Genomic DNA, 26,735 nt, shown 5'->3' on the forward strand with positions numbered 1-26,735 from the left:
TTTTGAAAACCTGTTTACATACTGATTATGAGATAGAGCTAAAATATAAACAGACAAAAATAAAAAGATGGCAGAAGATATACCATGCAAATAACAAAAGAAGGGCTGGCACTACTTTTTTTTAACATCATATAAAACAGACCTCAAGGTAAAACTAGAAATGAAGAGGTCACCACAAAAAGTTTATTTCAACAGAAGATACAGTGATCTACAAACATCTGTGGAAGTTGTAAAGTAGCTTCAAGAGGTATTCCCCCAAATTTACATATTTGCATGGAGTAATTGGCATCACCATAGTGGAGATTTTCACGTGCTTCCCTCAGTAACCGACAGATCAAGCAGACAAAGAAATGGGACTTAAATGTAAATGCTCCTGATTTTTAAAATTTATTAAGAAGAAATTGTGAGTAATTTTATACCAATATAAATTCAGAAACTTCAGTGATACATATAAATTCCTAGAAAGCTATAACCTTAATAAAACTGATTCAAGAGGAAAGAGAATAGTGGTTTGGGGTTTTAAAAGAAAATGTCCTCAATTTTTAGAGTTGCATACTGAAGTATGTAGGGATAAGATGGAAGTAGGAAGTAGCGTGGTTCTCAAATATTCTAGAATCTGGATATGAGTTTGAAGGAATTTGTCACTATCGTCTCCTTTTGTGTGTACTTGAAAAGTTTCATAACACAAAAGGACTATAGAAACATTGACTTGATTATGTATAATTTTACTTTTAAAAGAGAAAGAAAATACGTACACATTTTGAGGAGTCAGAAGCTAATGCCATACATGGGCAGAAATGTGGCAAGGTGGGGAATTCATTTCTCAGGCATTTGATCTATAGGCTCACCCAGAAGGAATCCCAAGCAAGGTGCATTGCAAGCAATACCGTGTCGTTTCTGAAAGCACAGCAGGAATGAGCTCCATCTGGGCAGGAACATTCCAGCAGGATGGACTGAAGTTCCCGGCCATCCTAGAAGGAAGGAAGTTCACATGCTCACAATGATTCCACAGCTAGAAGTGGCTCAAGCGCCACTTCTATCAGTGGTCAGTTTCGCTTAGCTTTTACGTCTATCACTGGGATAAAGTGAGATAATACATGTGAAAAAAGTCAGCGGACTATCAAGCTATACAAATGTAAGATAACCTGAAATGTTATTTACATTGTAAGTGTAAAAGGGATTAGAGAGGACAGCAACTTTGGAGAACATTTTAGTATTTCCTCAAAATGGTAAACATAGATTTATCATATGACCCAGCAGTCCCACTCCTAAGTATGTCCTCAAGAGAACTGAAGACATATGTCTGCCCAGAAACTTGTGTACAGATGTTCACAGCAGCATTATCCATAATAGCCCCAAAGTGGAGACAATCAAAATGTCCACAACCGATGAATGAATAAACAAAGTGGAGTGTTTCCACAGAATGGAATATTATTCAGCAATAAAAAGGGATAAAGTACTGACACGTGCTACAACGGGGACGAACCTTGAACCCATTTTGCTGAGTGAAAGAAGCCAGGTGCAAAAGATGACATATTTTATGATTCCATTTATATGACATATCCAGACTAAGCAAATCCACAGAGACGGAAAGTAGGTCAGTGGTTGGCAGTGTCAAGGGAGAGGGGAGAATGTAGAATGAGTGCTAACGAGTATGGGTTTCTTTAGAGGGTCATAAAAATGTTATAACCTTAGTGGTGCTGGTTGTACAACTCTGTGACTATACTGAAATCAGTAGATTGTATACTTTCAAGGAGTCAATTTTATAACATGAATTATATCCCAATAAAGCGGTTATTTAAAGGGGGAGGGGGGGAGGGGAAGGAGAGTTTGGACCAAAATGGTTTTATCTCCTATCACTCTCCGCTTCTATAAGCACCACTACCTGGGTCCTGAAGTCGTCTGTCAAACCCAGGAATTTTTTTTTTTTTTGAGCTTCATTGAGAAAATGCCAAGTCTGAAGCATAAGCAACATGAAAGCCAAGAAACGCCATTTTACTCCTCCTTCCCTCCCCCTTTTTTTGTGCGGGTCATTTGTTCAGAGGCTTCCAAGGTGCAGCTGGTGAAAGACCCACCACCCAGGAGGACGGGCTTCCTATCGTGGAACTGTCCCCTACTAACCAGCAATGTACATGTTCGCTGGCTGGCACAACAGATCTGTGATGCTTTTTTTTTCACCAGATCTCATTGTCACAGTTGCCACAAGGACAACCCCACGTCTTTCACACCAAAACCTAAGCGCAACTCCCAGACTGCCCATGGTTGAAGGCTCCCTGGCTCTGTCTGCTGTGATGGGGACAGACTACTTCCCGGGCCATCTGGCTTTCACTCATCCTGTGCTTTCTCTCCCGGGTTCCCTGTCTGTCTTTTGTTTTGCAGTGGCTGCTTCAACCCCCAACTCCACTGCTGGTGCGGCCATGAATTCTCTGACCTCTCTCGGGACTCTGCAAGGACTGGCAGGGGCCACTGTCGGACTGAACAACATTAATGCACTAGCAGGTACCATCGCAGTGAGCATCTGCTGCTCTGGTGGACAGCCTCCCCCCAGATTCCCCACAGACAGTGGTCAGCCAGAGACGACCTAAAAGGTTACGTCACGGGGAGAGCTAAAGCTTGGGATGGAGGAGCAGAAGCACGTGTTTTGACAGGCGTACGCTGCCTACCTCTGTTTTGTCTCCAGAAATACCCCACCCTCACCACCCGAAGTCTTTTGTAATGTGTAGACTGTGTATTTAACCATAGGTCTCTGTGGTTGACAGGTATCTGCAGGTTTCGAGGGCTTTGGTTTGATTCTAGTTTGGTTCCCTTCATCGGAGGGGAGGAAGTGTGTTATAAAAGAAAAATCAATGGGCTAGAAATCAGGATGCATGGGGCCAGCTCCCAGTCACCTGCAGGAATCTGAGGCCAGTCACTGCCCACAACCGGACTTCAGGGTCCCATCTGAAAATTGAAAGTTCTGGATCAGATGATCTTAAGGGTCCCCTCCAGCTCTAAAACCCAAAGGTTCATGGCGATTATACAGGAGGAGAAATGAGGCCTTGGGAAGCAGAACAAGGCTGAGTGGCGAGGAGCTGCCCCCGAGGTACCGTCCAGAGTCTTTATCAAGCCCCCGGAGTCAGGGGTCACCCTATAGCAGTGCATCTCCTAAGGGCCCCGTTCCAGCTAACGCAGGTTGAAGCAGAATGAGGCAAATTGCTTACAGAATTACTTAGCTCTGAAACATACAGACTCACCAAAGCACTCAAAGTTGTTTACACAGCCTACCCATTTCCGGCATTCTAGATCTAGGGGGAGAATAGTGCCCGGCCAGAGGATGAGTCATATCTGAGGCTCGAGCTTAGCCTTGGCCCCTCCAATTGGGGAAGGTCCTCGGTCCACAGAAGGGACACCTCAGTTGCCTTTCCCTCAGCTTGGGCCCACATCCCTACCCTGTGCCTGAGAATAGCCACATCCAGAAGGACCATGACAGCCTGACTCAGGGACCTAATTACCTACTGGGCAACCCAGCCTCTGACCATTTTAAGCATTAAGAAAAGGGTCCTTGGCAAGTTGCCCTATTTTAAACCATGATCGACTAAGTGTACAGTTTTTAAAGGGTGATCAAGCAGTTGTGTTTTTAAAAGCAAAAAAAAAAAAAAAACCACCCCAATAATTCTATATCTTCAAATCCCAAAAGAATACCTTGCAATTTGTTTGGTAAAGAAGCACCTAGAACTCATCCAAATGAAGACTAACTTTTATAATCCAGATAAGAGGATAAGTCGTACATTTAGAGGTAGGAAACGTGTTGCGGTTTTATTAAATCCTTTTATTCCGACGCTTTGGGGAAAGCAGTCATAACCTTGGACTGAGTTTTATCTGACCAAAGGCCAAAAAGAGCAGACAAGAAAAAGATTTCTTTCCTTCCCGACCAGATAGCTGTTGATTAGCAAGCACGTGTTGAATGAAGTGGTGGCCGCGTGACAGCAGAATGTTTTACTCCAGTGAAGCTGCCTCCAGCTGCCCTCCTGCCAGCAGCCCTCATGGCCTTGCCTCCTGTTTCTGACCTTGTTCTGCAGACGCTCCAACTCACTTGTCCTTCCCCTCGGTTGCAGACGTGTGTTTGCACACATCCCTTCATGCTGCTTCTCTTGCCCCAGGACCTAGTTCCCCTAAAACAAGGAATTTGATTTGATCGCCTGCCTGTCCTTGGTCTGCACAGTAACAGGCCAGTGGGAATGGCTGTCCTCCTCAGCACGTGCTCATGACTGCTGTGTGTTGTCTGTGTGGTCCCGCCTCTCTCCATCCTGTTCTGTTGTCCTTTGTGGGGATTTTCCCATCGTTATCATGAGCGACTGGAGAGGGACTGTGTTGAATGGCAGAGAGACCGTGAGTAGTTCCTGTGTGGGACCTGTGTTATTCCAGTTTTGCTCCTGGCAAGAAAAACAGCCTTAAATTGTTTTGTTTTTTAAATTCTTTACCATTGGGTTAATGTAAGTACATATAGGTCATGGGGAAATTAAGACTGTTTCTAGTTTCAAATAAACCCCTACTAGACAGTATGAACCAGAAAGATGTTTAATCAAACCAAAAGTCATGCACAAAGAAAAATACATTCCTTCTGACTGGGTAAATTACTATCAGAGCTATTTAACAATCCCGGCACTGGCTTGGAGCTAAGATTTGCTTTCTCAAATACCGAGAGAAAACCTTCTAATACAGAGTGTCCTCTTTCAAACCGTTCTTCCTTAACAGACATGATGATGCTACCTGTCCTACTGGATAAGAAGGTAGTCAACAAACGGTTACCTGGACAGAGGCAGCTTGACAAATAGTTGGCCACAACTTCCATATCATCACCGTTTCCTCCACCCAGGAGCCATTACTTGCTACCGTAAGGAGAGTTTTCTGGTTTTCTGAGTAAAGCCACCTCTTTTCCATGGACGAAGGAGCCATGGAGAAAAGCAGGTAGATGGAATCCAGTTAATTCCCAAACTCATCCTGGGAGAATCTGACTGCCTTCCCTGCCAGTGGGCCTCTCAGCTCCCCACAAGGTAAAGCTTCAGATGGTAGACAAGTAGCTGAACCAGACTGTTTGAGCTTCATACCCTTGTTCTTCCTTATATGCTCATAGAAGGAGGGACTAAAAAAAGGACAGCGCTCTAAAGCTTAAAAGTGGAAAACAGCAAGATCAGAAGGAAGGAATGTGGGCAATTCACTAACAGAGCTTTCCCTTCTGGATTAGTTGAGGGTTCTCCAGGCAGGTTTCGTACACTAATAGCTGAACGAAGACGAAGAAAATATTTTTTGCAGTTATATCCACCCAGGAATCTGTATCTGATTTTGTGCTTAAATGTATGTCAAGTGACATCCTTATTTTTCCTTTTTTAAATGAGCTAATTCTTCCAAATGGTTTACCACGTAGTGTTTAAAGTTGTGATTATCTGCATATCACCAGCCACAAAGGCCTGGTGAGTAATGTTTATGGAATGTTTTATGTAAAGGAGAGAGAAGATGCGATGCTTTGGGCATAGTGTTGCGGTGGCTTGTCGCCCTTGGTATGCCTTGTGAAATTAGTTTAAATCTGTATTATTGGAATATATAAAGGTACATGTAGTTAGGTACATACACAAGCACATACAACGTCACATACACTTGTGACCATATTATTAACTAACACAGGCATGAGTACAAGTGCCACTAATTGTATATATTCATATTCACCCACCCTGATTTTAGACATTTCTTAGACCTCAGTCCTCATTATCAGCTTGCAGCTTAGAAGAATATATCCCATCTATACCAAAGAAAATTTATCCCAGCAAATACATACAAATCTATGAGAATATATTAATACATTCCTCACTTTTGCCCTTTATTTGGTATAAAGCCTGGCCGAGGGGTGTGCGGATAACTGTAGTTGGCTCGTGGCACTCCGCCACCGACTCTTTTTTTCAGCATCATCTTCATGCTGGCCACGCCAGACGTACATGCTCGTCTTTACGGGGGGGTCCTTCTAGGTCATTTTCACAGGTTTACTCGATAGTCTCACAGCTCCCCGGGACTCCATCAGGGAGGACCTGGGAGAGCGGTTCAGTTAAAGCACGCGGTAGTCTGGCTGCGCACTAACTTCACTGCTAGACTATTTGCAAAGACCTTCCCTCCCTCGTTGAGGTTTGCCAATCCATTTGGCCTTTTCGAAGAAAGCCCTGTTCTTTTAAGGGGAAGCATTTGATTCAACTAACCTTCTTCAAACCTCTGTTTCGATTGTCCGAAGTGTTTAGATGGAATCAAGTACCAGCAGCTGAACTGACAAGTGTTACCTTCAGTATAATGACTGTTTAATACAGAATGACATTAGATCATTGATAGGAATAACTCTCAAAAGTTGAAAACTTCCTTTGATGGTTTTTAAGATTCTACCTGGTAATCAATCACCTGTTCTACCTTGGCCGTGGTAAACACACACCTCAGAAAAAATTAGAATAGACTCCTTCATAATAAGAAACTTCAAGCAACGTCAGCAGCACCTCTGCTGGCCACCACCTTTTGAGCTTAGTTGGTATCGGCTACAACTGCTTGAAATCACTTTCCTTTTCAGGAAGCTGGCTTTCCACGTTCATGGCCCCCAGGTTTTCCTTGACACTCCAGCCCCACCCCAAACGTCACCCAAGGCCCATTTCTGTCCCCTCAAGCCCCCCAGGGAGAACACCAGACCTGAGGCTCCATGAGATCCCTCTATCCTATCTTGTGTAGTCCTTTTAATCTAAGAGATGAAGGTGTCAGAAGAACAGAAGCATGATGGAGTAAGTAGCTCACTGCCCCCTCCCCTGTGTCCTGCGGATGGCAAGCAAAAACATGGATGGGAGTGTTGAGGTGATTCTGATATTTGATTCCTCTGTATAATTTCTAAGCACCCTTCTCTTAGTTGTCCTCTATTCTCATTAGACTTAACAATTTTTTTCAGTTAACCACCTTTGCTATTTTAACATCCTTAATAGCCCTAATTCTTTCAAGATTTTCATTAATGTTTTCACTAAGTTCTTCCCATAAACATATCTTTTTTAAAAAAAGTCTTCATCATAAAGGGAACTCAAGGCAATTATGATGTCACCTCTTCCATTTCCTGAGTTTATAGAAAAGTTCACACTCTATAAAGTATTACTTGTTTTGACTCATATTCAGGGAAAAAGTGACACAGTCAACAACCATAATAGAGCAAAAGGGCAGCCAGGAGACAAGGAAAAAAGTCAAAAAAGTGTGCTGGCCGTCATCCAGTTCACATGGGTTAATAGCCAAGATCCAGCTTTTCAGACATGGGGTCACTTCAGTTGACTGAAAAACATGGCATGGGGTGCTCTCATTGGCGGAAACCCCAGTTCCACGGGGACTGATTAATATTCAGGCGTGTGTGTCTGTGTGTGTGTCTGTGTGTGCGTCTGTTTGCTGCTGAGAACAGCCCCATCCCGTTTCTAGCCTTTCATACTGAACAAGCAGCTTCAGTTAGCTACACCGAGGGGAGGGAGCCACATTTTTCCTGCACCTTTAATTCTTCATCGTCAGAGAGTCTCTCCCTAAGGTCCTCGTCCCTGACAGCATCCTTCAGCTGTTGAGGAAGCCGGTCAGCGGAACTGGTGATTCACTGGTTTATTGGGTACAGAGCTCATGCTCTCTGCCATTTCCTCATCAGATAGCTTAAGGGAGAGCAGTTTCAATCCTGTCCTTCCCCCTCGAACCCTGGGGCCATCCCACGGCTCCTCAGAGAGCCCAGTAAGTGGCTTAAGTGTACAGATGTCGCAGGCCTCTGCCACTAGTGGTTTTTTACATGCTCTCAAGCTCTAAGCGGCAGAAAGCTGCTACTTCAGAAAGAGAACCCCAGTCCTTGCCAGCAGTGCACTGCTGGAGCTCAGATGCACTGGCTCTCTGTAGTGCCTTGGTGAGTTCCGTCACTGGCCTAGGGAGTGAGGCTTACCGTTGCTCAGGGGCTTGCGGTGGTCGTCTGTGTGTCTGCCGTTATTACAATTTGTCACTTCATAGTTTTGTCTGTAAGTTCTTGTTGGTGTAACTGGTGTGCTCGCTGCATGCACTTGCTGTCGTACTTGTGTCAAATGATTCTCTAACTTCCTTTGGAAAGCACTAATGAAAAGTGCTGTTTCTCTTCTCTATTGTTGGGTTTTTTGTAAAGTTGCTCAAATGCTCTCAGGTATGGCGGCTCTGAATGGAGGACTTGGCGCCACGGGCTTGACGAATGGCACGGCGGGCACCATGGACGCCCTCACCCAGGCCTACTCAGGGATCCAGCAGTACGCGGCCGCGGCGCTGCCCACGCTGTACAGCCAGAGCCTGCTGCAGCAGCAGAGCGCGGCCGGCAGCCAGAAGGAAGGTACGTGCCTGGGCCCGGGCCAGAGGGCAGCGTTCGCCCCCAGAGCAGAGCTCCAAGGAACTTCCACCGAGCCACTGTCCTGAGAGAAAGCAGTTGTTTTATTTCTCCTACTCATGTTCGTTTGGTTTTTCGTAAAGAAATCTGACAGGCCCTTTCAGTCTTCTTTCCTGTCGTATTTAGCTTTACTGTTCCTCTCCCTGTTCAGGTGGAGTCCTCACCCTCTGTGCGCCATACGCAATTACCTAGTGATTGCTGCCATCGAAAAATTGTGCGGAGCACCCTCTCCCGAATCAGCAGGGCCACCTCTCATTTCTCCCCTTCTATACAAACTCCTCGTTAGAGGAAGGGGTGGGTCGATGCAGCCCCCTGTGGGCTCGGCCCAGCTTTCCCGCAGTCCACGTCCCCCGTGATGGTGGGGCTCACCTCTTAGTCCGCGATGGTTTCCAGGTTAATGAAAAAATCCACTCTTAGGTTTGACTCAGTCTTGGTTTAATCAGGGGTCTTCTGGGGAAGCTAATAAGTGATTGATTGCCTTGCTTCTCTGCCCGGTAAGGCAAAATAAACATCAGGAAGTGAATGCTAAGAATAAATGAAGGCTAATTATAAAGCAGTTAATGAGCTGGCCCCAGTAGGGAGGGCTTGTGTCTTTCTTTCCTCCTTTTGGCTCCTTCCTCCTTGATTGAAATTGCTTTTAAAGCAGAATCTTCACTGTGATATTTATTCTCTTTCTGACTTGTTTTGAACACAAGAAGTTAGAATAGGGAAGTAGGGAAGAAGCGAAGATGTTTTTAAAATTTATTTCCCTTCTCCTATATCCTCACCCCATAGTTCCAGACTGGTTTTTGTCTGAATATTTTGACTTTAAACATGGTGTCCTTTAAGAAATAGAAGGGTTTTTCTTTTTAAGTTGGGAATAGTAAAAGGGACACAGCTTTAAAGATACTCATGTGTTTTTGGTTTTTTGGGGGGGGTTTTTTTGTTTTGCGGTACGCGGGCCTCTCACTGTTTTGGCCTCTCCCGTTGCGGAGCACAGGCTCAGCGGCCATGGCTCACGGGCCCAGCCGCTCCGCAGCATGTGGGATCTTCCCGGAGCCCGTGTCCCCTGCATCGGCAGGCGGACTCCCAACCACTGCGCCACCAGGGAAGCCCTATCTTCCATTTTTAATGCTGTTACATATAAACAGAAAAATATCTTTCTTTAAAAAAACAAAAACATGGGCTTCCCTGGTGGCGCAGTGGTTGAGAGTCCGCCTGCCGATGCAGGGGACGTGGGTTCGTGCCCCGGTCCGGGAGGATCCCACATGCCGCAGAGTGGCTGGGCCCGTGAGCCATGGCCGCTGAGCCTGCGCGTCCGGAGCCTGTGCTCCGCAACGGGAGAGGCCACAACAGTGAGAGGCCCGCGTACCGCAAAACAAAAAAAAGGAAGATAGTTGAAAATCTGAGTTTCATTCTTTCAACTTTCTCTTTCCTCTCAGCTGTGACTGTTATTGTTGATTTTTTTAAAACTTGCACAACTGTTCAGACAACTGCATTTTCCCCAGGCGTGTGGAGACCCCATGTCATAAATACCTTGGCTTCCCAAAGGAAAGCCTGTATTGAGGTCCCTGTGTCTGAGGTCTGACTACCATGGTGACAAATGAGGGTGGTAGGAGGGATCCTGTCAGATAACCGTGTCCTCAGGAGAGACCGTAAAAGCCAGTTCCCCCACGTGCGTCTTAGAGAGTGTTGGTCACTTCTCCCTCACCCAGCAGGGCCTCACAGCAAACCATATAACCCGGGTCACTGAGAAAACATCTGTCACCAGCAGACTCGAGAGTCAGTAGCTTAAGGAGAAAGTCCGGGCCCGGAAGTTGCTTCACACCAGCTCACTGCCCTAAATTTCTATCCCTTAAGTTTTAGGCGCTGCTTGTGCAATAATTAATCCTCTGGGATTAATGTAAAATAGTTCAAGATAAATACTGCCCGCTCCAGATCATTTATATTTAGGTATGTGGGCTACCAGCAGCATGGGTTAGTGCTTGATGGTGTTTTAGGTTTGTTCAGGTCTTTTTAAATCATCTTCCATCTTCTCGTATGTCTCTTCTGATCACCTTCTTCTCACCCTGTTAACCTGTGCTAAGAAGTTTAAGCCATCTTAACATTAGCTTAAGTAAAACATAATTTAAAAGGCAGGTCATACCGAGAAGCAAAGGAAAGACCCCATGATGTATTCCACTACTAAATACAGTTTTAGATTTTCTACTCCTTAGTTCTGTTCTTTAATCAAGAAAGTTGAGTCAATTTGATGTATTTAGTCGTGTACCCTGGTATATATTTTCCGACTGGAAAGTGAACCAGTCTGGCCTTGTAAAGAAATGGTTTTAATATTTTCCCCAGCTAAATCTTCTGAAGGGTTATGGCATCCCTACAGATCTAAATTCAGGCAAGCTGGCCACGTTTCCTGCCATTCCTAAATATCCTCTGAGCTCTTTCACACCCTTCCCATCTCCCTGTGTTTGCAGGAGTCATGTCACACACACAGCATTAGGTAGAGCCTCCAGATCCCAACTGGCGGTCTGATACAGACACCCCCAGTGCTTTCTGCTACATCAGGTGCCCCATGAGAAATATGAACGTGAACACCCAGCCAGCTGGGACCAAGGATACAACTGAACGAGCTCTAGCAAGTTAGTCGCGTATACTAGAGGCCTGAGGAATGTGTGGTTGGTCAGCAGGTTTTTACTGAAGGGAGACAGAAGGAAGATACCTAGGTTGGATCCTCAAAAAACTGTTTCTTTACCCTTGGTGTCTATGGCAGTAGCCTCCTTTACTGAATATTAAGAGGTTTTCCACACCAAGTCACCTTTTTCTCATTTTAGTGTTAATGACTTCGGCAGTTTGCAAAATCCAAGTATTTCTTGGTGATGAGGAAAAAGACAGCCTCCTTGGGTTTACCTTCTTCCCATTTTCTTAGTCCCCTGTCTGGCCTGGGTACGTTCAGAATGCACTGCTTTCGAGAAGGCCAGGACTACCCAGGCATGGCCAGTAATCTGTCACAGCGCATTAAAATTGCATTTTCTCCCCAGGCTTCAGGAGGTGAGCTGACTTCACAATTCCCATTGGGCCCCATTAATCCTCATTTGTGCATTTGGACCTTCTATTTAGAAGGCATATCCAGTATGGGCAGTACCAGATCTGCCTGATAGACAAACTGCAGGGGACGCACACGCATGGTGGCCCTCATAACACCCACCTCCAGTGTTTTGGCTTTGCATCTATTCATACTAAGTTTTGACTGTTTACGAGTTGTCTTTTTTTTTTTTAAACAAAGAAACATCTGGGGACCTAACTCTGTAATTGTGCCCCTTTAAATACAAACTGTCTCTTGCACTGGAACATGGCTATGCCCCTGGAAATTGTGAGCAATACGGAAAATTAAAGTGGCCATGTTAACACTTAAATAAGAAAGAAATGCTTCATCTCTGTGGCTTCAGAAATTTGCCTCAAGAAGATTTCCTTGTGAAAAGTCCCATTCATTAGAATACTTTTTTCTTTTATGATTGTGTGTGTTTGTGTGTGTGGAAAGAAACTTGGTTTGACTTTTCTTTGCAAAGATGTTTATTCCTTTTATTTTTACGAAGTTCTTTCTACCCCAGTTCTCCTTCTCTTCGGCCCATACAAACAGACACTCACCCCCCAGCCCCTGGGGCTTCCCAGTGGAGCAGGCAGTCCTGGTTCCTCTCCTGCGAGAGTCAGTCAAGGCCCCGTGAACCGGGTGCTTGGCTACTTCACCAGTTTTATGAGCTCCCTTCCCTCCCAGACACCATGCCCAGAACATCCTAGAGGCGTCCAGCCCTGGGGCCTCCCCAGAACCATCTGGGGAAGGACCTACAACTCCCCCAAGCACCCTCTGACCTGGAAAGCATTCTCACCTGTTACATATTAGAAGGTGATGACCTGCTGTAATCACTGGGTTTCCCTCCTTTCTGCTTCCTTTAAGCTGCAGCTGGTTCTCCTGCAGGTGGCTAGAGAGATGGGAGAATGAAATGGAAAGGAACTTAAGAGTGCTGTCCTGTCTGGTGTAGCTAAGATCGCCCCTACTCTGTCCTCGTTCCTTGTATTTCTGGAAGTTATGGTGGAGAGCCAAGAACCAGGCTTCGCTTAGTCCCTGACCAGCTTGTGCACCTCATGCGCTCAGTCTGCAAGGCTGATTCCCAGTGGTGTCATTCCGATCACAGTTGTGAAACTCTGGCACCTACTTTTTCCCGCCTTGACTCATTGCCAGTCATTTCTAAGAAAGATGATTATTAGACTGTGTGTTAAGAGATCTGCCAAATCAGAACTGGATGGATAATTAGGTAAATGATTGAGAAATCCAAGCAGCACTACTGCTACATTCATTACTTCTCAATCGCTGCAGTTTGCTTAGAATACACAGGACCCTGTATCCAAGAGAGAATATATACTACGTACTAGAAAACATGGCCACGTGGGAAAAACCCACGCCTGCATTCTCCTCCCCGACTCTCCCCCTCGTCTGCCACCTTCACGCCCGGGAAGACTGAAGATACGTGCTCACGCGCAGTAAGCAAACGTGACCCACAGCTTATAGATGAAAAGGAAGCCATTCTTAACCGGTGTCTCTTTGGAAGTCAGGAAAATGTGAAGGACGACTGCTGTCCTAAAAGACATACCAGCACTGGACTTGTATCCATCTCTGTATGAGGGAAAGCCACGTGCTTAGCCCATCTGTTGTTAAAGCATTCCTGAGAAGAGGCTTTGGGAACTAAGAAGTGCAGAATACCTTACTCTGATTTTTTTTTTTTCCCCCTCTTTAGGTCCAGAGGGTGCAAACCTCTTTATTTACCACCTTCCACAGGAGTTTGGAGACCAGGACATCCTGCAGATGTTCATGCCTTTTGGAAATGTTATCTCTGCTAAAGTCTTCATTGACAAACAGACCAATCTGAGCAAGTGCTTTGGTATGCGAGAGAAGCCAGCTAGAACACACAGTGCACGGCCAGCAAGGGGTCATGGGAAGGCAAATGTAATGGCCCTTTCGTATGCGAGAGAAGCCAGCTAGAACACACAGTGCACGGCCAGCAAGGGGTCATGGGAAGGCAAATGTAATGGCCCTTTGGTATGCGAGAGAACCCAGCTAGAACACACAGTGCACGGCCAGCAAGGGGTCATGGGAAGGCAAATGTAATGGCCCTTTGGTATGCGAGAGAACCCAGCTAGAACACACAGTGCACGGCCAGCAAGGGGTCATGGGAAGGCAAATGTAATGGCCAGTATTTTAGATGCCGGGACAGGGCCTTCAGTGTGTGTGGTGGTTCCAGGTCGTCTGGGTCCATGTAAGCAGACTGGGTCAAGTCATCTCATCAAAAAGGCAGAAAAGACCTGGGAGAAAGGACAGATCTGGGAAATTAAATGCCTGTATAGTAGTAGGTAGTGCTCTATACTCAAGGGCCTTACTGCCTATAACTAATCACCTTCCATAGTTGACCAGCAACAGTCTCTTTGGGCCCCCAGTTTGAACCACAGGCTTCACCGGATGGAAGGAGTTTACAGACTGTAGTGTAGTTGAGACTCCTGATACAGAATGGCACTGCAGACACTTTGCCACAAACTCCATACCCTTCCAGGTCCACCAGGACTCAGACCCTGTGGGTGTAGGCAGCACACTGTACTGGGGGCTCATCGTTCAGCATCTGGATGTACATAAAAACACACTCATCAATGCACACACCTTCACAGTAGGGGTGTGCTCAGGCCACGCCCAACACAGCAGCTCCGGGAGCCCAGGGACGGTGGCTGGTTTAGCTCATGGTGACATGAAGTGCTGTGGTGTGCTGGGATGCTGGGATCCGCAGTGGCTGCCTGAGTGGGTGGAGAGCGCAGGAGATGCAGGTGTTCTCAGAACACTGGACATCCCAGCTCCTCGGTGGCCCGAGCTGTCACGGTCTCCTTCCTCAAGCAGCCTGGACTCTGGCTCCCTGGGGCGTTTTCGCTCCCTGAGAGAGTACGGCAGGCTCACTGCATGCCCTAATGTGTTACAGAGGAGGAGAACATTCATTAAATCTAGTTCTTGTTTTATTTTGTGTTCCCCAAAGTAGTTTAGAGGCTAGAATGTTCAGAGTATATACTTCTAACTTGGCAAGTTCTGGCCCAGTTTGAGATGTAACATTTGCTTTAATCACTCCTCCGATTTAATGACTCACATTGGTCATAGGTGCTAAGAGGAGCACAAAACAAAATAAAGTAGAACAGATCTGGGCAGAGGAGAACAAACAGAAGTGGGCACGGTGAAAAGGAAAGGTGGGGATGGCTCCTGCAGAGGCACAAACTCAGACTTGGCGCCCGGCTGACTGGCGACGGGTGGCCAGTCTGAAGAGAGTGCTCTGGCTTCTGAAACTCCACTCGCGTGACGTCCTTCTGATTTCCGTGCTGTCACCCAGGAAAGTCTGAAGCCTCTGTTGTTGGGGGAATTAGCGTGTCAGCCATTTCAAGTCACTGTTTCTATCCAAGTGGAAAGGCTGTTAGCCTGAACCCATTACAGGTATATAAACGCCCTTGTAATGGTTCACGAGAGAGCGAAATGGAAAGTAAGTTGTTACATAGGCTGTGTGCATGTCTCAGTAAGGGCTCCCCATTGGGAGCTTCCCTGAACAAGGCTTGCGAGCCAGACATTTATAGTCTTCATCGCTAAACAATGTCCTGAGCTTATCTGGCGATTAGAAAAAGGATTGTAGTTCATGGTTTGATTTTGAGAAAATATTTACCGTCTAGAAAAGAGATTATATCAGCCCCCAAACTACTTCACCACTGTGTTCGTAATAATGCATCAGACAGACAGTTGTATTTAGTGTTATGCACTATGTTTTCAGTTTTTATTAAAAAGCTGTAACATCCCATATGTAGGCGTCTCGGTGAGACAGCCTAACTTCCTGGGGTCCCAGGTTTGCTGGTTATAACGTGGTACCCTATTCTTCATCCTAAGCTCTTGGCCAGGTTTTGTTATCCACTTTGCCCTTGACCCATTTCCATTCTTCAATCATCTTGCTATCTCTGGATAAGATGTAGAAGGAAAGGAGAAAATCAGCAAAAATCTTAGATTCAAGATCACATTTATTGGGAATTTAAATTTAATAAAAATTTAAACCACCATTTTGCATACAGGCAGCCTATGAGAAGCTATTCTGCTTATACTGTATGCCTATTTTTATCAGCTGAGAACTCTGCTAAAGGTATATTTATGTCCCTTTCTTCCTCCTCTAATTTGTAAAGGAATGTTCTCCTTAGCTTTATACTTTAATAGTAGATAGATGGAGAACTTGGTATAAAACCTTCTGAACAGTGGATGGTCAGAGCTGAAATCTAATCAGTATAACTTGCTTTCAACAAACAACAAAAGTAAGTAGGGACAACACTTAAGAAACTTTTGCATGTAATCCCTGCCCCCAGTGCTGAAACAAAACCATGTGGTCAGAATTCTGTTTCTGGGTTTTGGCAGAGCCTGGGTGGTCCTCAGAAGCGTCTGAGTGTTGGTACAGAGAAAGGTGGTGGGGGAAGTACGTCAGGATGGCTGTGAAGCCCTGAGCTGTTTAGGCTGTTTATTCTCCAGGACAGCTGGGGATACAAGGTAGCAATTTCCATTCCGCTGAATTCACGGGAGCTTTGAAAATGGAGGTTGAGATAAGGAGAACGGGCACAGCATTTCCCCTGGGCCCCTAGGTTCCTCTCAGTAACAGCTCCAAGTGGTAAAAATGAAGTACAGATTATTCTAGAGTTAATTCACCAACTGACCCCGTCCTGTATACATGGAGAATTGGAATGGAAACAGTCAGGGTCTTGGGCGGCATACCGGTTATGCAGCCCTTCCCTCAATTATCCTGCTTTTAAACCTCACCTGGTTGGGGCATGTGAGCCTCTGGGGGCCCCTGGAGACCTAGAATATTTGTACCACTGCTTCTAGGAGCAGCACTTACTGATGTATTGGAGGCTCGTTCGGGATTCTAAGGGACTTTAAACACAAACAGGTTTGACTGAAATCAGTAAACAGACTAAATTGACTCAATGTTTGAGATTTTAGCCTTCTGCAGAGGATAGCAAGTTAGCCGTCCAGCCAGCTTCTCCACCGCTTCTCAGTGGATGTTTCCAGTGTTGCCCCTAAAACATGACCTGTAGTCCGTGAATTGAGTAGAGCTGACCCGAGACCGCAGGCTGGGCACGTGTCACCTAGCATCTGCAGCCACCCTCCTTTGCTCCCCTGCCTCTCCATCTTGATTCCCGCCCTCCCTCTGCTTGTGTCTTCCAGGTTTTGTTAGCTACGACAATCCCGTGTCTGCGCAAGCTGCTATCCAGGCTATGAATGGCTTTCAGATTGGCATGAAACGCTTGAAGGTCCAGCTGAAGCGCTCCAAAAACGACAGCAAACCTTACTGATCCTAACCCCAGAGGCTCCCTGCTCTTATTTTAGCTTTCTTAGGGTAAGTCCCACGAGCCAGCCTGGGCTCAACAGGAAAGGCAGAGGAGGACCACATTGCCAACTTTTACCAAGAGAGACGGTTATTTTTACAATAAGGCCTCCATTACCCCCTCCCAGGCCCCCTACCCAGTTCGCCATAAACTCGGCTACCTTGTTTCTATCGAGTAAACTCCTCCTCCACTTGTACCACTGTATTCTCCTTTGTTTTGCAATTTGAATCTCCTTTTACCTTTTTTGTTTTTTGCTTTTTTAAAGAAAAACACATACACAATAAATGACATCTTAACAACTTAAAAGGCAAACAAAGGCTAACGTGCAATTCTAACTCTGAGACCCACCCCACCCCCCCTCCCCCAACCCTGTGCCCCAGAGCACTGCCTGGAGAATTCACCCCCTCCTGCCCGCGCCCACCCCGCAGAGGGGCGCCAGCTGTTCATAGAGGGTAAGGCGGTGGCCTAGCGCGAGAGAAAAGCCAGGAGAAGCACTTAAAAACAATACAAAATGTCTTTCCACTACATTTGGTTTGTTTTAATAAGTAGGATTTTATTTTAGTGTTCAAAGAAACATGACATTTATTGGTCAGATTATTACACTGGTCGTCTATTTTGTTATTGTTTTATTTTAGTTTTTAGAAAGGATTAATGTAAAAAAAGATTTAGAGATCTGTTTCTTAAAGCTACAGGGTTTAAAAATTAAAAATGAGTGAAAATACTTGATGTTTCTTGAAAGATAAATTTAATAATAAATAAGTAATACATAAATACTACATAAAAAGAAAGCCACAGGCCTGTAAATTTTATTTGTAAAAAAAGCATTTCTATTTTTGTACAAAATTTTTACTGCCTCAGAAATAATGGAAGTTATTTATTGCCTATTGTTAACTTATTGGGTACCTAAAGAGCAGCTCTCTGTGCTAGCCAGATCCTTCTGAAGTAGTCTCTAGAGGAATCGTTCTAGGAATGGGCTTTTTTTCACCGTTGAACCCTAGGCCTCAAGTCCATGCTTTATCCTCTCGGTGTCTGTATCTGTCTGATGATTTTGTTCGTAACTGCCATTATCTAGTTTACAGTTCAGTCGTCTGACTTTCCCCATCTGTTACATTCGTTGAAACTGGACCCTCTCCCCATCCTTTGCCAGCCCCTCACCCCAAAACGCCCAGAATCCATCCCCTCTCCCTCTCCGGATGGATTCTCTTGGGTTCCTTTGTGCTGTGGATAAAGAGTGTAAGAAATGCAAATTACGTGGATGGCTCGTAGACTCCCTAATGACCTAAAATTTGCATTAGTTTTTCTCCTGCACCCTGAAGAGTGATTTTGTTGCTGCTGCGTAGATTCTGTGTAACTTTTTACTCTCCCTGTTTTCTCCCTAGACATCTTCATGCCCGTTAGTTCACCGTTTGCCTAGCATGTCCCTGTGGCGTCTCAAAAAAAAGTTTCATCGTCCCGTCATTGTTTCTGATGTCTTTCTGACCTCACATCATATTTGGTTCTCCTACTGACCTTTGATCTAGTTTGACCTTTGAAATTTGCATGTGACCTCATCTAGCTATGAATTCTGGGAAGTCAATGTGAAAAACATTGCTGCATTCATGCAAGACTGAAATTTATTATTACACAAATTAATAATAGGAAAAAACCTGTGGCAAAAATGTTTCTTTTTTTTTTTTCTTTTCTTTTCATAAAACAGACTTGAAAGTATTATACAGGGATTGGCATTCTTCCCGGTCACTGGTAACAATAGCAATATGTGTCCAGGGACACAGAATGTTGGTTTCTAACAGACTACTTCCAAAAACAGTTTGAGAAAAAAACTGTCTGATTTTAAGTCTCTAGAGGTCTGTAATAGTTTTTACATTTTTCAGGCAGTGTAAAGTTTTTTGATAAGGCCATTTTAGGTGGCTCACTTTCTCATTAAGATATATATATAGAACCACTTTTTGTAGATTAGTATAAGAAAAATATTTACCCTGTTTTGGGGCAAATGCTACCTATTTGTGTCACCTTTTGCTGAACTGACTCACAGTTAGACAATCCATGGTTTAATGCACATGAAATTACCTATATTTTATACTGTTTCAATGTACAGGAGAAAGGTTACTGTAAACTGTGTTAACGTTGGTGCTTCTGTGAATTAAGTTGTGGTTTCATCATGAGTCTTATGGTCTTAATGTTCTTTGTTGATAAGACAAGTTTAGAATTGGTTTACTTAAAACAAAAAAGAATTTCAAAAAAAAGTTGTTTGCTTACAAAAAATTTCATGTGAGGGAAAAAAGAAAACCTATTCCAGAGTAAGTTTTGTGTTGGCTTGTAAAGCATTGATGTCTTTTTTTTTTTTTTTTGTGGACTATTTAGATGTGTTTGTGTTCAGCAAAATGTGATTTTTTTTTTCTTTTAAAGAAAAAAAGTGAAAATATATAGTGCCAAATTCCAAAGGTACTTCCTTCCTAGAGCTTCAGTGTGTTTCTTGTGAGAAGTAATTTGATAACATGGGTATTTTATTATGTGTTTTGTATAAATCCCTAATATTTAAAAAACAAAAAACAACAAAAAAAGAGGTTAAAAAGTTTGTTAACTTGCTATCCTGTGGTCTTGTTGCCTGAAATTGTTATTGTTTGTTATTTCTCTATGATGTTTTTTGTAAGACATTGTATAAGTGCCCATGTCTCACTTTTTTAACCACTCTGAACATCAATGCTGTGACGGCAACCTCACAATGTATTTTCTTCATGATATATGGAAACCTCTAAGGTGAGAAAGTTTTGAACTTTTAACCCTTTCTACCCAGCGCTATCTGGAATGTTAACTTTTTATGCTGTCATCATTTTCATTTGTTTCGGGGTGTTTCTAATTTGGAGTTTTTTTTCTGCATATATCTTTGAGTTGTTTCTGTCTTTACTACTACTTTATCCTTTGGTTGAGAGCCAAAAGAAAGGAAAAAAAAATAACACTTTAAAAAGAGTTACTGGATAAACCTTCTGAGGGGAACAGTAGCTAGTCAAGCAACTAAATAAACCTTAAATTCAATATGCTTTTGAGATCAGGTTAGTGGTATGTTCCAGTTTAGAATAATTTCATATACCTTCCAGTTAAATGGCTTTGTGATGATGGGGTAGTCTTTTGAGGGATTTTTGGTTTTGTTTCTTACCAGCCATTGTGCAGTGGATACCTCTGAATAAGCCAGGTGTCTGGAGTTAGAAGTTGACAATCCTTTTCCCTGCCTTTTTGTTTCTTTTGAATTGAATGCATCTAAAGGGGACTGACCATCAAAGGCAAACTCAGTTCATCACAGTTACTGACCAAATATACCTAGCACCCGTTCCTGCTGCCACTTTCTAAAGCGCCATATTTCTTTGACTTTCACTTCATGTGAGCAGGTCTCTTGCTGTCCTGACAAACCCCAAAGTCATCCCCACAGTCCCAAAACACACTCCTGCCTTTCTGGAAGCTTCTTTGTCTCTCTGATGGAGTTCAGAAACTGCTGGCTCCATTTCCTTCCTCCTTTTCCCCCGCTCACCACCCTGTTTGGTTTAACATGTGTGTGGATGTGATAGCCCTGGGATGGAAAGGACTAGCCTCTAATAGTGATGCAAAAAAAAAAAAGTTTCCTTCTTATAGCACATGCACTTACAATGAAATGATCTGTATTATCCTCACACGTGTTTACTACTGCTGGGGCCTTCCTTCATCCTTCGAGGGCTATTTTGTACTTCCTGCAGCAAACAGCTGAATAACAGAGGTTATCGCACTTGTCTCTCTCGTGTAGATGATAATATGGTGGTACACAGATACATCCATAAGAACACAAGGCAACACCATTTGAATTTCCTAGACTGTCTCATTTAGAACCTCTTATCAAGTATACAGAAATCTTAAACCATTTTTTCCCATTTCTTCACCGAAGCCAGAAGCGCTCCGGTGCCCTCCTCCCACTGCCTGCATCTCCCCCAGGGGAGCTGAGTGCACTTGACAAGAGGCTCAGGGTGGGCACTTAGAGCTGAGTGTTTATTCTGCAGGCAACCAAGACAGACTGTCTGTTACAGGGAAAGTGGTTTTTTTTTTTTGGGGGGGGGGGGCATGTTTCATTGCTAAAAAGACAACCCTCCTCAAAGACAAGCTGTCCTTTTCTTCACTTTCTCTCTTAATATCAAAAGGAAAAAGCTGCAAGGGTGCGAAGGGCCTGTGCCAGAAGAAAAAACAAACAAACACACAGGGAAACTGCTTTTTTAAAAATCAAGTGTAGACAATAGTCATTTTTAAACTAAATTAGAGAATTGCGATCAAATGGCAGTCCTCAAAGGTGTAACAAGTTCATCTTTCTTTCACCATAGGGGTTATAGTTCTTTGGCTTGTGCTACTCTGGACTCATTTTACTGTTTCTGTTTTTATTATCTTAAGTGCTAATTAACAAGAAGAAATAAAATTTTAAAAAAACCTGTAGTTTCATTACCTTTTTGAATAATGTCATACAAAAAAATGTATTTGTGTTTTTTTGTGCTGTGAGAATTGTTGTTTGTAGATTAATAATATCATTTTGTTTAGAATTACAAAATAGTTTTTAAATATTGTCTGAGAAAAGCCAAAGTTAATGCAACCTAGTGGAAAACTGTAAGACCATTTGAGTATTGTTTCTGTTTTATTGATGCATTTGGATTTTGTTGTTTGATGGAATTTGAGCCAAAAAAAAATACGCAGGCTTTCCTATTTCTACAACTGATTGTACTTAATGCATTTTGTACCAGTGGAACTTTTTATACTGGAGATTAAAAAAAAAAATGGAAATTTTTGTGGCTTACTCTAGTGGGCCCCCTGACAATGACTGATTTCAAGTTTGATTTCTGGTTGACAGAAAGAAAGTTGCTTTTCTTTTGAGAATTAAAAACTTTGGCTCGATTTCTTTTTTCCCTTTGCTTATATCTAGCATTAGAATTTTGTCTTAAAATACAGCGGTAAGTTTCACTTTTTATTCTGTATTGTGCAGTTACACGATAAGGTAATTAGATTTAGAAGTACTCAGTCACTTTAAGTGGATAAATGTATTAGTTAAAACTTTAGGGGTTTGCTTTTTTGCTGTTTAGATCAAAGTTTTTTCTGATTCTTCTGTCCTCATTGTGAACATAACCGTGTAGTTGAAACAGTCAGACTTATTTTTGTAACGTATGTTATTGTGTGATGCAGTTTTTTGCTTCTGTCTCCAATATTAAACCATTTTCCTAATACTTGTTTCTCTCTCTGAGTGTTGTATTGTTGGTAGTCATTATATGTTGGTGATACATCTACACACCTCACTGTTTCACGTATGTTTTTTTTTCTATATGTTGTGTAATAAGATACAGTCGATTCCACCTAAGTGAATATCTGATTTGGGGAAGGGGGGGAAACTACACACCAGCCACCTCTAATTTATGTACAACAGCCTATTTTAACCACTGCTTCCAAGATTTATACTTATTTCTGTGGTCCACCTACAGAGTTGGATTTGCCAAGACCTGATCTGGTCTTCTCACCACACTGGTACGTTTCACTTTCTCTCTCCCCTTCCCTTGGGTATGTGTATGCAGTTCTTAACACGCATTAACAATGGCTCTGCTTTGCTGCATAACCTTCAGAAGGGAAGCAGCAGAGCTGGGGCTTCCTCTGCCTACCCACGAGTCCAAAGGCATATCATCACCATCAAACTCTTCTCAGAAACCAGTCACATTTTTTAAAAGAAAGAGGTGAGCTCTCAAGGGAAGAAAAAATAAACTTAACTTACCTGGTGAATAGATGTGAAAGGTGTTAAATTTAAATCTGTGCGTTGCCATCAATCAATAGATAGATATGTATAGAAAAGTAATTTAAATTATTTATTTTTAGAGCTAACTGAATCCAGGAGCAGCTTTAATTATTAAAACTAGTGGAAGAGAAAAGAAATACTTGCAAGGGCTCAAATGGAAGCTCTACTCAGTCTGGTGGGATGGGAGGGGGAAGAGGTAAAGTTTCTCATGCCCAAGTCTTCACACTATACCATCCGTTTCCAAATGAAAGCCAAGAAGGCCATATGCATCCACACACTCCTTCCGGAATGAGTGTATATTTTGTAAAAAGCCTTGTCCCCCACGATCGCCCCAACCCCAGCTAGCAAAAAGAGAACTAGAGAAGAAAACCATTCCTTGTAACAGCCCTCGAAAGCTGAAGCCACAGGCCCTCCTCCCTCTTCTGCCCATCTCTTCTGCTCAGGAATCTGACTGCTCTCCAAGTGCTCTTACAAGATTCCACTGACGTCTGCTCTGATCTCTCCCTCCAACTCTTCAGACGCACAAGCTCTGTCCAACTCAGGCCACCCAGCACCGGCAGCCTTCCTCTGGCCGCCAAGGAGATTTTCCCTGCAGGTGCTCAGGCTCCCCACCCTCCGGTTTCGGCAGCCCCTCTGACCCCTAGACTGTCTTTTCCAGTCGGCTCAACAACAGAGGGGCCGGGTGAGGCGGAGGGAAGGAGGCTCTTTCCCCCATAGGCCGAACACCTCAGTGAAGTAACTTCCACCAGCTCTAAACCTGCACAGATGAGAGCTGACTTCCTGCCAATACTTCTGCTTTAAATCTCATCAGAGCCTTCATCAGTTTGCCTCTGAAAACCCACTGCTTACATTAGTGGGAAAAGACGGCTATGGGTGTGATTTTTCTTTCTTGTATGTTATTATTTGGGGGGGGGGGAGGGTGTGAGGGAGGGGAGAAGGGGGGTAAAGAGGGTGATCGATTCTTTCCAAGATGCAAGTGTTTACTTTTTAAATATTTAAGTCATATAAGTATATAGGTCCACCATTTGGCACAAGGCAAAATACTCAGCATGAGTAAAAGAAGGGAAAGACAAAGCCAGATTTTTTTGTTGTTTTGCAAAAACAACAATTCTCCAAAGAAGGGGACAAAAATGCTAGTTCCCTTAAGCACTTAAGACTGTAAAGTTTGTCCCTGCCTAAATTCACACTTTCCCTTTTGATTCCTTAAAACACCACTGCAGTGTCACCAAGGTGTATCTGCTTGCCATACATGGACCACCTTGGGAAATGACAGACCTGTCAACGTTTACCTTGCTGATGGAAGCCACACATCTGCACAGCCCACAGCAGTTACGAGCAATCTCGGGCTGGCACTCTTAGCTGGCAGGCTAGGAAACACAGTGAACATTAACGTACTGTGAATCGTTCCTGATAAGTGAATAAAAACATTGTGACCAAACAATCAGCTTATTCACTTATCAGGAATCGACTGTTCTGCTAATTCGCTGTTTTTGTTTTTCATCTCTGTTGTAGTTCACTATTTCTGCTGTGTTCTGTTTTCTCCTCTCATGCTTGGGCAAAATCACTGGGAATATTATCTTCATGTGACCATGAAACGTTTATATCAAGTGAAAATGATATCTTAACAAAATCTATGCACTTGCTATCAGGAACACAATACTGGATGTGTCTTATATATATTGAACTATATAGTACTCGATTTCTTAAATAAAGCTTAAGAAAGGATTCTTGTGTGTAAAGTTAATGTCATTATTTTTCAAAGCAGTGTTTCTAAGGGGCATTTTTGTTCTTTTCTGTCTTGAGTGATACAGGTTATTTTTCATTAAAATTATAATCACTGGCTTTATGACTTAATATTCAATAAATTGACTTTGGAAACAAAATGGAGTGGGGGGAAGTTCTTCCTGGTGCATTTTAGCGAGAGTCATCTGGAAAATCATGCCCTTACTGGTGGCCCTAGCAAATCTCTACCCAGGCGCTGAGGGCGGCAGAAGAGAGCAGTCCCTTCGCCACCAAAAGACACCTGGAAAGCGTCCAGAATCTGCCCTAACCTAGAAAACCCAACTGCCTTTCTAAATGCCATCCATCTCTTTAGGCTCAGAAGAAAGGGGACGAAAAAGAAAGGCAGATCGAAGAATAATGCTGGTCTGCACCAAAGTTTTTCCAAAATGAGATGACACTAGAACCGTACCCTGCTGGAGAGCAATGGCGGGTCTATTCAGGACTGCAAAACGAGCGAAAGCAAGAGAAGGGGTTTGATCACTCAGGATGAGAAGGGTAAAATTTCAAAGCTATATGTGAGAGACATCCTGTAACAGTTGCAAAGCTTATATGGGAGGCCTGCTGCTTGGTCCTTTGAAGGAATATTTTTGAAATTTTTCCTACAGGCCATAAGTCTGAACAGAATGGCATTTCCTGTTAGATTTTTTTGCTTTGAGGTTTTATGTTAGATTAGTTTTTCTTGCTTGATGTTTGATTTGAAGAAAAAGTCGTAAACTTCTACTTGCAAAACGGCACAGGCATCCTAATCCTTTATAAAACAAATCTTAGTCATCCCTGATAGCGAGGGACAGGGAGATACAGTTAATGAAAATCCCCAGATAATCCAAAATTCTTCGTCCAGTCTCTGCCTCCCCCCACCCCAAACCTCCTACTCATATATTTGTCATCAAACCAAAAACTTCTAGTGAGAGATCAGAGAAATAGCCAAGGGTAGCAAAATGAAAGGGTCGAGATAGACGTGCTTACTGGAGCCCATGCAGTTTGAGGTTGGAGTAGAGGTTCTGTTTTAAAAAAGGTTAAAACCACTGGTCTACATGAACTGGGCTCGGGTGTTGAAGAGTTGGTGGGCTTACCTTGAGCATCAGTCACATTGCTAGAAAGAATCCTCTTTATGAAAAAGGACACATCTGAGGCAATAATGGGAAGAAGAGCTCTGAGCCTCAGGGAAGAAAGGATGAACACCGACATACTCCGCTCTCAGGTCTGCAGCCCCGATTCCATCGTCCCCCACTCCGGAACTCACCAGCCGGGGGCTGCGTGCTGGGAGTCCAGCTCAGAGCCACAGCTTGAGAGTCTAAGGGTCTCAGGCGGGAGCTGCTTTAGGGGGAATGCACCGTTTCTTTGAACCTTTCGCTACTGGCAGTGAAGCTGCCTGGCACCAACTTCTGCCTGCCCACATCTGAAGGATATTTTTAAAAATAAAAAATATATAAATATGTATATTGCATACAAAAATATAAAAGACATAGTATGTGTTCTGCAACTGATCAAAGCCCCATATAAAAGTCCCCAGCTTTGAGACGCTAGATGACCCCTCAATCGCGAAGCTGGTGCTAAAGGTAGGGAAAGTATTCAATACTTAGGCATACTCTCTGGAGCCACGCTGCCTCAGTTGGAATGCCAGCTCTAGCACTCATCACCCATGTAACCTCTCAGTGCCTTAATTTCCTCGTTGGCAAAACGGGCATAAGAATAATACCTACTGCAAGGGGTTGTTATGAGGATTAACTAAGCCAATACTTAAAAAACGCCGAGATGAGGATCCATCACATTGTAAGTATTCACTAAGGTCAACCAGTTAGTAGCAGTGTTCGTATCTACCGACATGGTGGGCTAAGCTCCCCTCCACTGGCCTGGTCTATTACTTTTTCCTGCTAGGTATGCACTCAGCCATCCCCAGAGAGCCCCACAGTTCTCCCTGGGTTCCTTGGACAACTATGGACAAGGTCTGACCAGAAACCGCAGCTCCTCCAGCAAACATCTCTGCACCAACAAGCTCCAGGACAGGCTTTTCCCCTCGTGAGAAACTGTACACTAGAGGCATACCCACCCTTAGGCTGCCCTAAGCCTTGGGGAACAACAACTAACTCCATCCTCAGAAAAGGAAACTGATTCCTCACTCGAATCCACCCCTCCCTACCTTTAAGTATTATATTTAGGTATCTCTTACCCAAAAGAAAAGCCCAGCCATCCAGTTTAGGTCCTATGTGGGAATGACAAAATCACCTGGAGGTTCGCCTGTAACAAGCCTGTACGTTCTATGCCCTTCCAAGGCAAAGCTGTGTCCTCAGTAGCAACCAGAACCTATAGGTCTTTGACCACCTTGGGAAGAGCAGGGGTCAGAGCTCA

General features: G+C 43.8%; 1 protein-coding gene across 12 annotated transcripts in view; it reads left to right on the forward strand.

Moving 5' to 3' along the window:
- CELF2 (CUGBP Elav-like family member 2) overlaps window positions 1–24,444 on the forward strand; it is an 833,081-nt gene extending 808,637 nt beyond the window's left edge. For 2 of the 12 annotated variants that reach the window (XM_065900945.1, XM_065900963.1), the window contains 5 exons: window positions 2,380–2,499; window positions 8,183–8,362; window positions 13,180–13,323; window positions 16,662–16,833; window positions 18,202–24,444. In XM_065900945.1, the coding sequence (XP_065757017.1) occupies window positions 2,380–2,499; window positions 8,183–8,362; window positions 13,180–13,323; window positions 16,662–16,789 (572 nt within the window). In that variant the 3' untranslated portion in view covers window positions 16,790–16,833; window positions 18,202–24,444. Of the gene's footprint in view, window positions 1–2,379; window positions 2,508–3,294; window positions 3,299–7,815; window positions 7,858–8,164; window positions 8,363–13,179; window positions 13,324–16,661; window positions 17,018–18,201 lie in introns of those variants that run through there. The other 10 variants (XM_065900913.1, XM_065900937.1, XM_065900905.1 and 7 more) reach the window with 9 other exon arrangements.
- The last annotated feature ends 2,291 nt before the right edge of the window (window positions 24,445–26,735 follow it).

This window comes from Phocoena phocoena, chromosome 2 (genome assembly GCF_963924675.1).
Source record: "Phocoena phocoena chromosome 2, mPhoPho1.1, whole genome shotgun sequence".
In the NCBI taxonomy this organism is placed as follows: domain Eukaryota; kingdom Metazoa; phylum Chordata; class Mammalia; order Artiodactyla; family Phocoenidae; genus Phocoena; species Phocoena phocoena.